Source organism: Dromaius novaehollandiae, chromosome 1 (assembly GCF_036370855.1).
Source record: "Dromaius novaehollandiae isolate bDroNov1 chromosome 1, bDroNov1.hap1, whole genome shotgun sequence".
Lineage (NCBI taxonomy): Eukaryota > Metazoa > Chordata > Aves > Casuariiformes > Dromaiidae > Dromaius > Dromaius novaehollandiae.
This window is the reverse complement of record NC_088098.1, coordinates 189,617,577-189,627,770: the sequence shown is the minus strand read 5'-3', so window position 1 is coordinate 189,627,770 and position 10,194 is coordinate 189,617,577. Positions and strand designations below refer to the sequence as shown.

The 10,194-nt window shown below is 39.4% G+C and overlaps 1 protein-coding gene across 2 annotated transcripts in view; it reads right to left on the bottom strand.

Moving 5' to 3' along the window:
- Positions 1 to 2,348: 2,348 nt before the first annotated feature.
- FAM124A (family with sequence similarity 124 member A) overlaps positions 2,349 to 10,194 on the bottom strand; it is a 44,705-nt gene continuing 36,859 nt past the window's right edge. For both annotated transcript variants that reach the window (XM_026108482.2, XM_026108483.2), the window contains one exon: positions 2,349 to 3,847. In XM_026108482.2, the coding sequence (XP_025964267.1) occupies positions 3,026 to 3,847 (822 nt within the window). In that variant the 3' untranslated portion in view covers positions 2,349 to 3,025. The remainder of the gene's footprint in view (positions 3,848 to 10,194) is intronic.

The following is a 10,194-nucleotide window of genomic DNA, read 5'->3' as shown; positions in this document are numbered from 1 at the left end:
TTCTTAAATAATGGAAAGAGTATTAATGAATCCTACCTTCAATGAAACACTCTTCCAGATCTGAGTTCCATTGTTACAGACAAAACATTTTCAGTACATTATCATCACAGTTTTTTTCTGACAGTAGAACACCGAATTATTCAAAAATTTGGTTACATGCACCATGAGTGTAAACAATTAAAACTTTCATTTCTAGGCAAGTATCAGTAAACAGAACAGAAACACTGGGGAGACAACCAATGGAGACAATACAAATTCATAGTCTGTGGAATTTAATTTGGTTTTCTTCCTGTTAGTATAAATGTGGTAAAATCTTGAGTTTATATGTCTGTACAGTTGCAGGTTAATATCGCACATGAGCCTCTCGACTGATACTTGAGCTATCTTGTGCTTGCTTGTAGACTTCCAATATCAGTGCGTCCTGCCATGTCATGATACAGCCCCAGATGAGGTGGACTACTTATCGCAGAAGCACGCTCTAGGCTGAAAGACATTTCAAAGCCTCCTCTCCATCAATAGTCCCCATCAGCTTTTGTCAAGAGTTTGAATGTTGGCATGATTCCAGGATCTAATAGACATATCAGCTGAAACCAGTTCTCTGAAGAATTTTTGATATACTGTTCAGATCAAATGTTATCTGTATTATTTAAAATATTTTGAAAAGGCTTTTTATTCTCTTCCAAATAATGAATATTAAAACTTTTTGACAGGTTTGAACCAGCTATACCCTGTTGATTGTCACATCTGGAAGCAGCTAGTGTTGAAAAAATGGCTGCCCAATGGATACAGAATGTTATTTCATCATTTATTTTTATACTACCACAAATATGAAAGAAAATTCCTGAATCACAAATTTAAACCTGTGGAGCCTGATTGTCCTTGGTGTTGCTGCTGGCACAATCATTTACAGATAGATAGATGGAAAACACTGCTGGTCTGACCTGACAGGGTTTTACACATATTTTGCCAGGGTACGAACAATAGTATGGAACACAACCTTGGATAAATCAGGTCCACTGTGTTCTAAGAGGATTTGATCTAAAGGTAACTAAAGTCAGAGGAAAGACTCCATGGACTTAGAAGGACTATGGAGCAGATAAACACATGCATACCATGACAAATCCTTCATTGGTGATACTGCTGCTTCCAGTTCTCTCTTAACAGCACATTTTACCAACAACTGCTGTAAAACTAAACAGTTCTGAGGGCAGGAGAAGGCTGATAACCTCCTATGCTCTTAGAGCTTGAATAAAATTTCCTACTTTTATTTTGTATTTATTACAAAAAAACAAGGCCTGCCTCATGATGCCTCATTCTCTAAGTGGAGAAAATGAAAGCAAAAGGAAAAAGCCGGAAGGAGTATTATCCTGACCCTGACAATCCCTTTGGCCTCTTCTGGATTTGAGATACACCTTTAACAGGACTCCCCCTCCTCCCCAATAAACCTGCATGGAATTTCCCTCGGACTCTTTTGCGGAATTGTTTGTAAAAACTGTGCATTTACTTAGAAGATTAGAATGGGCCTGTAGAGCTGTTCTACTTTCTGTAACTATTATTTAGAGTATGTATGTGCTTTTTCTAAAGTAGCAATTCCTCTGAGTAAAACTCCCTGGTAATACAACAAACATTTTTCTCCCCAGATGTGTATCATGTCTTCAGCATCTCTGCATCTGTATATAGATTACATACAGCTTTGTACGTACACCTTTTAATATCATTTTCTTACTGCCTAGACCACAGCTGCAATTAGTGTCACATCTCTCTGGCACAAAATTAAGTTTTTAGGACATGCATGATGCACTCTGTATACATGACTTAAATCCTGTTGAAGGTACTTAGCTATTTGTCATATTAACAGCGCTTTCCCTGCTTTTTTTAAAATAAAAAATTAATTGGAGCAAAACAGGCTATCAAGAATGCAAATTTTAAAAATAAAACTTGAAAAGCCAGAACCCATAAAATTTGACCTATTTTCCCTTTGGATAGACATATTTGAGTAGAAATGTGTTTTGCCCAGAAACAAGCGTCCTTGGGCTGGAAATACGAAGAACAAATTTCTGCATGAAGTAATTTTAACAGTAAAATAACAACACCCTAAAAGTAGGGAGTTGCTGTATATTTGAAATTGGTGCTGTAGTGATACATAAAAACAGTGGATTATCTTACTTGTTCTGTATTTCAAATCAGTAAACTCTGTGTTGCCTGAGCTAAAAAGTAGTAAACATCGTTTACTTGTGTTTACCACTGACTACACAAGTGGTTCAAACAACAGGCCAGATTGTTCCCTTCCCATGGGAAAGGTTGGGCTTTTTGAGGAAATGGGTAGAAAATGTTCCATAAGGTGTCCCTCTTGGCACTTTCCACAACTTGAACTGTCAAAGTAAGAGTAGAGTACCTTCTTCCCTGTGGAAGGAATGAAGATTTTTTCCCCCTCAGCACTGTAAACTCTGAGGTTAGCTGAAAGCATGTGTGTCTTCACATGAAGGCTTTCAAGAAGAAACCTTTCATGAAGGTGTCTTCTCTTCTGACTTTACTGGAGTCATACTACTGGGACCTGCTCTGCTTGAGCTGCCTTCAGAACTTGTAAAGGGGAAAGAAGACCCCTTTCTACTCCCTTCTTTTCTGAGTTGAGGTGATTTCTCAGAAAAGTTAAAGCAGTTTGGTGTCACAAATCACTCTTCAGTTTCTGCAATGGAAAACTGGATTATTATGTGCCTTTCCTTGAATTTCCTTAACCACCAGTCCAAGGGTCGGTTATAGAAGCCATCTATCATGCACTGCCATGGACAAGCTTCTGCGCAGATCTTCCTCTCCAGTACAAAGGTACTGGCCCCACATCAGACTGCCTTACTGTACATTTTCAGGGGCACTCATTTCTGAGGTATCTGAGTGCTTTCTTCAAATATTTAGCATGCTCTGCTGTATCACCTTCTCAGTGAGGAACTTTCTGCAAGCTTAAGGTGGGTCCACTGCTGTCATTCACAAAAGAACACATATAACCTGGAAGTTGTAAGGTAAAGAAACCTCAGATGTAAAATTCTTCTTCATTAGTTGGTGAAGCTGGACAAACACTACCATGATCATCCAGAGAACAACGGGTTGCTTTCACGGACTGTTTGGGTTCCTTGGAGAGAGATGCTGAAGGTGAAACTGAAGATGATACAAATAAGCTGGAAGACCGTTCGGAGAGAGAAGGCAATGAACCACCCACTGGCTCAAAGGTATTGCACATGACTGACACGGGTCTTCCACTAGTAGCAGCCTGTTTAGTCTTAGTGATATTTTGCCTCTGTGGGGGAAGAGAGGCTTCCAAGTCACTGCAAAATCCATTGAGGGCAGAGTATGCAGAGACCACAGACAGATCTGAGAAGGACAGCTTCCTCCCTGTGTCTACATCAGTCTCCTGTGCACCCTCTAAGTCATCGATGTTAAGCCTGGGGCTGCATCTCCATGTTTTTAACCTGGTTGCAGGTGACCCAGTACGTAAAAAGTGAAATGGTTCGCTGAAATGAAAAGTCTCTGAGGCTGAAGAGGAGCTCATTGTAGGCAAGCAGAACAGAGACTTGCTTCGTTGAAATGACCAGGAAATGCCGGAAGCACTGTTGGATCTGCGTGTGAAGTCTCCTCGATCACTGTGCCTCAAGTCCTGCTGGGAGAAACCAAGGTAATGACCAAGGCCATTTGCATGCTGCACTTTGTTTTGACCCATTTCTTTTGGTTGCTCAGGGACAGATTGGTGGCTCTGAGAAAGACAGGCTGGCAAAGTGGTGAAGCAGGAATCTGTTGACACAGATGGACACAGTAGCTTGTTCTGCTTTGCAGACTTCCTATACCAACTATGTGCTTGCTGCAGCAGGAAGGAGAAGAAAAGAAGAAAGATCATATCAGTGCAGAATTGGCAGTCTTACAACCATAAGTCTCCATTGCTGAGTTGTTACTGCAAATAACTATGAAGCAGACTTCATTCACTATGCTCACAGCAAATGTTTCACTCCAATAACAAAGAGAAAGCACTCTGCCAACATCCCAAATATTTACATAAGGAGCCTTGAAGACAACAAGAATAAATGGTAGAGGAGCCCTGCCTTGCGGGCTGAATTACACAGGCTTGGAATTCTCACTTACTGTTGACTTATTCTGATTCATTCATATTCTGTCTTCTAACACTACTGTCTTAGTGGAAGCTAAAGGACAAAAATGAAGAGACTAGAAATATGTTATATATTATTCTTTCTCATTTCTTACTGTGGTGCAAATGATTTTATTTTTCCCTCCAAAAGATCAAAAAGCCTTTAGCATAGCAACCTCATTCTCCCTCGCCTCAACAGGAACTTACCACTCCTTTCAACTCTCTCTTTCACATTTTCTTTTTCACTTTCAGTTAGCTGAATGGTGCTCTAGAACCCACTTGCTGTGTTAACTAGCTCCCAATAACTAAAAGGAGAGCTTTAGATACCTAATTTGTGTGTAGACACTCAGACTAAAGACACCTACCTGACTGTCACGATCTGAACCTGGACCTGAATCTCACTCCCAGGGTAGGATTCAGTTGTCTACAAGCCAGGTGTTTCAGAATTTGTGCAAAGCTAGCAGCTGTGATAAATGGGGAGCCAATGCCCTCAGCAGCAGGAGGCCAGATGGCCTTGAGTATTTCACGTGGCATTAGATGTGGCTGTGTGGGCAACTCAGCTGAGTCCCTAGTGGCCAAGCAAGCAGGACCTTTTTCTCCATTTCCATTTTAAAAAAATCATTTAAAATTCTTCTTACTGGAAATTATCACATGATACAAAATTCTAGATTTTTGTTCCAAACAGGAAGGGAAGTAATGGGACAAAGTGCAAGATCATGCCCTTGAGAATTAACAATAATATCAGCTATGGCACTTGTCAGTCAGAAACAATAGACAAGAAAGAATAAGGTATCCTAGTCACTATGTGCTATCAAAGTGACAAGGCTGTGAGAAACATGATTCCAGGCAGTCTCAAGTGATTTAAGTAAGTATTAATGCAGTACATAGGACACCACTAAGGTCTCATCTGGAATGCTGCACATGACTCGTCACCCATATAAAAAAAAAGAATAAATTCAAACTGAAAAAGTTGCAGGCACAGAAAAAAATAAGGATGAACAAACTATCCATTAAAAAGCTTAAAACTGCACAAGAAAAAAAGGTTTATAATCACAACAGAAGTGCAAAAACCTTCTGCTGGGAGAAGCAGATAAAGGTGGAGCTTTATCAGTTTACACAGGAGATTATATGATGTGACAGAAAGGGATGAAACCTGGCAACCCAGGGGGTCTTTTTTAATCCCATCTCTAAAAGAGCTTCCTACATTGCTGCTGATGACATCTTCCTAGTGCATGTTGTATTGTCTTAGTAACACAGATCTGTCATACTTATCTTTTTTTTCTTATGGCACTGTTTTTATAGGCAAAAAAGAATTTTCACATCTGCAAAAAAATTTTGCTCCTTTGTGATTGCCTGGCTAGAGGTGATTGATAGGACAGCCAAAACCTAGGAGTTCATTTAGGCATTGTAGATAAATATATTCCAATGTGTCCTTAATGAGGTATGTTAATTCATAATCTATTTTTGCATAATATAATAAGCTGTTTTCCTTAATGGCATAATTAAATGAATTAATGAGTAAAATTAACAACAGTGCTGTAGCAGTTTCATTAACTGATAAAGAATCAAAAGTGCAAGAGTCAAATAAAATGAGTCAAGTTGTTAAGGAAACATTACTATAAACAAATTTAGACCTCTATGTGCAACATTATTTCATTTTTGCAACAGGTGAGTTAATTTGCTTTAGAAATTACTCAGCAAAATAAGAGACTTGTGTCCCTGAAGAAAATACCAGCTGTTTCATAACCAAAGACATTTTTGGATAACCCAAAAGAGTACTATATGCTGGCAGCACACAAATGAATCATCTCATTCTTTTGGTGGGTTTGTACAAGAAATCATTCCTCATTATATTGCTGTTTGCACTAAGCAAGAGTTCTTATCTCTTCTGTGCAGTAGCTCTGATAGCAGATAAACTACATGGAATCAATCACTACACTTGATCAACTGATAATAGTACTATATACTTTTACCTATCAGAGAGAGGATTGTGGATAGCCTGGCAATGGCTTGTTTTTATGCTATCGTCTCATGTTTAAGCACATGTAATTGATAATTCAGCCCATCAAGCACCTAAAGAACTCAATACTCCAAGCAAGTGCAGTCTTGTTGTCTCTGAACTCCCTTGCAAAGGTAAGGCCTTTGGGGCCACGGGCACTGGTAGCAACTCCAGACAAAGCTGTATCAGAAAACACAGAACTTTTGGGACAGATCAGACACTTGTGGGAGGGATAGTTCTGTGGCAGTGCGAAAGCCTCACCTTTATCATCAGCAGACCATACCGTCTGTCTGTATATGTAAAACAGAGCCCACAGACATCATAGTTAGGATTTAGTTGTCTAGTTAACACAGCTAACGGAGCCTGGAGAGCAATTCAGCTCTCCCTAAAGGAGACCCCTGTATCTTGTTAGCTGAACTGCTCTCTCGATCCTTGGATTGTACTGACCAGATATCCATTGACTACAATGTGAGCCAGAGTGTAGGTCACATAAAAATATCTGCAGTTAGACATCACTTTAGGTGACTACAATTGCAGCTGAACCCAAGTCCTACAGAAATAACTCCAGTAGGTTTATTTTGATTTGGTTTATGCAAAGATATTTTGGACACTGGTATAAGTCTCATGGATTTAAGTGATGGTATTACTTTATTATTCTCATCTATTGACACAACTTTTTATTGACGTGTTTCAAAGAACAAGTAATTAACTTGGTCCCTCAACAGCCACTGAGAAATACTGGGTCTGATACAGTTGCCTAATCATAGGTGTCCTGTCTGGCCTGCAAACACACCCATGCGCTGTTCCATGTCAGCGACTTCAGTGCCCGGGAATGTCCCTGGGCGTGTGTAATTTATTAATAGAAATAAACTCTTAACCCATGTCCGATTAAAGCACAGACAGAAGAATAGGTGTTTTAAGCTCTTTCTAATATTGAAAGATCCTCCAAGCTAAATGAGCTTGCGTTAGCTTTGGTTGTAGATATGCAACACAATGACTACAGGCAGGACTAAATTACCAGGACTCAGGAGGATGCTTACCGGAGGCATTGCCTGCAGCAGAGTGGAGCAGATGGCAAGTCATTGCCAGGATAGATCGATAAGGTGAGGCGGATCACCCCTGCTAGAAACTGTGAGGGCTTTTAAATAGGAACTTTCTAACCAAGATGCAGACAAAAAGTAGAGACTCAAAGGAGAGGGGAAATGCAGTTCTAAGTGGCAGCACTTGGAAGAGGCACCCTGCCCCATGCAGCCGAATAGCTTTAAGTATGTGGCCTTACTGGAACATACTTAAACTGAGAAGAAAAGTCTATTTTAGGTAAGGTAGATGTTTCAGGTTTTGGTTATTTTTAACACTTTTTTCTTAGCCATTTTCACATTTCTGTGGATGGGTAAGAGCATTTTATTTTGTACAAGGTATTTGTTGTTATTGTTCCTGCTACTGGGTCATAGCTCTTGGTCAAGTCCAGTTGGCCTGGCAGGAGAGGCTGGGAAACGTCACTAATGCAGTTTATTTCTGAACAGCCCTGTTTATGGGAGGAATTGCTTACCTTGATCATTTTTTGTTTAGAAATGTTATGATCTAAAGACCTGTTTTCCAATGCTGCTCCTCATGATAGGGGTGGAAAGGGTGAATGCATGCTTGAAATTACAGGGGGAGATAAAGCAACACAACTGAAAGCCTTCCTGACTGTGAGGAGGCTGGACTGCACAGCTGTGCTACAGGTGCATCAGAAGCTCCATCTCACAAGGGAGACGGGAGGTAAAACTAATGAATGGAGATTACAGGCTAATCCTATATTCTGCGAAACTGGATTATGTGGACTAATAAGACTTCTCTGTATCGACATTCTGTGGCTTGTTAGAGATCACAGAGAGGATTCGGTGTTTTAGCCAGGATTGAAACTCAGGCAAACCCAGCTCCTAGTCCTGTGCCAAGGCCACAGGTTGTGCTCCTTCAGATTACCTTCAAACTGTACATGGAGAGCAGCACACAGTGTGCATGTTCATGTTATTGCTCCTCTTTATTTTGATCATACTGTGCATTACAATTCTATGAAGTTTAAGGACCAAACAGCATTTCCCTGTGTGACTGTTCACAAGGAGAAACAATGACAAACAAGTGTAAAACGCTGATCTTCCACTGCTGCTTGGGTCTTGGGGTGCTGAAAATAGCAAAATATGGTTGTGTGTGTTAAAGGCAGTGTCATGCACACTCAGTTACTCTTTTTAACAGAACGGCTTTTTTCCTCTCCATGAGTTTTCCTTTGATTTTAGAAGTAGTTCTATCAGCTTTAATTTTTCTTAATTCTTCTTCCTATTATTCTTTATCTTCAGCCTCCCCATAGCTTGCTTTCTGCATTGGCTATTATCTCAGTGCAGCCTGAGAAGGCACTGTCTGGTACAGCTGTGCTGCCCGCCAGAAATGCGAGCGGTAGAGATGCTGGAGAGGGGACCAGCCATCTGACAGAACAAAGACTCAATACAAACTGATGTGCCACTGACACAAGCTTCTATCACATCTGAAAAATTGACTTGGATTGAAATTCAAAATACGGGGAGAGATATGTCAGACATTTGCATAAATATGCATGGCAAAAATGGCTATTGATTGAATAGATTAGCTTTCTATTAGAACAAATTTTTTCAACTAGTGCTAATCTGATATTCATTTATAATCTCTGCACAAATCTTTGTGAAGCCTGGAGAGATTTAGAGTCTTTGTACATTACAATATACTGTAAAAGAATTTCATGACAAATATGCAGCAATTCAATAAACAACCTGGGGAGAACTTCACAGAAATGTACTTTCAGCTTCCCTTGGGCTGCCCATACCTGATGAGAAAAATTCATGAGTGCTTGTGTAGTCTATTTTATCTGCTTTTTAAGAAAGTAGATACTGATCTCATTGTACATTATCTGTATTAAGCATTGCCAACAGGCCTCAGATCAGAACCCAGTCAGACAGTCATTACAGCAATGACATCAGATTTTGTCATCCTTGTTCAACAGGAGTTCGATGACATTCATTTAACTGCTTTAAACCATTGGGACTGATCCAGAAATAACAAACAATTCAATTTGAGAAAAAAGTGGCAGAACTTAGTCCTTGATATAATTTTTTCCTAGTGAAAAACTGACAAGACATTAATTTCTTTTTATTTATCTTCCAGAGAAGACTTATTGATTTGTCTATACCCAGGCAAAAAATGTAAGACAACAGTTGTCAACAGCTGGGAGACCTGATGTCAAGAATTCTGAATTCTGCTCCTCTCCAGCTCTGAATACAGTTGATGAAATCACAGTTTCTCAGATTTGAGAAATCATAGTCTCACAGATTCTTGACAAAACTGAGATCACATACCTCAAAGGAACACAAAGTAACGAGACTCCCTTAACAGGTCTTACTTGAAAGGCAAAATGTATTCAGAAGGGCAGAATATCAAAAAACAAAATGTACAAATTCAACTTAAAATTGAACTGAATATATTTTAAAAAGTGGCATGTACTATGTTTACAAAACTAAAATGGGTGGGTGTCTTGTAGTGCTATAGACATTCACTGTCAATAGTTTTTGTTGGATGTATTAAAGGTATGGAGTCATCAGAGATCTTGCTATGCCATGAAAGATAATCGCCTAAAAGAAAAGACATAGAGAAAGTACCTTGCAATGAAGAAAAAACAATTGAAAAATCCCTTCCTGGTTGAGAGACCACCATGACTTCGGCTCAGGATTTTGTGTCCCCACCAAAAACAATTAGTGCTAAGAAGAATCGAACACCTAAGGCACTAAAAGCAAAGGAAAAATGCTGAGTGCGCAAGATTTTTAAAAACAGGAGACTAGTATTAGACTTTTGGATTAATTAATTCATATTTAGGCATCTGCCTTGACTGAATCAATTTTTATCCCATAAGTCTGTCATTTTCACCAGTTTCAACAGAAATTAAAAGTAATGTTTGTAAAGGCCCCTCTTACACATTCTTCTTTGTCCTTTATGCTCTTCCTGCCCTTCTTTTCTCTTTGGGTTCAAATCTGCTCTATCTGCACTATTAATTTAAGCAAAC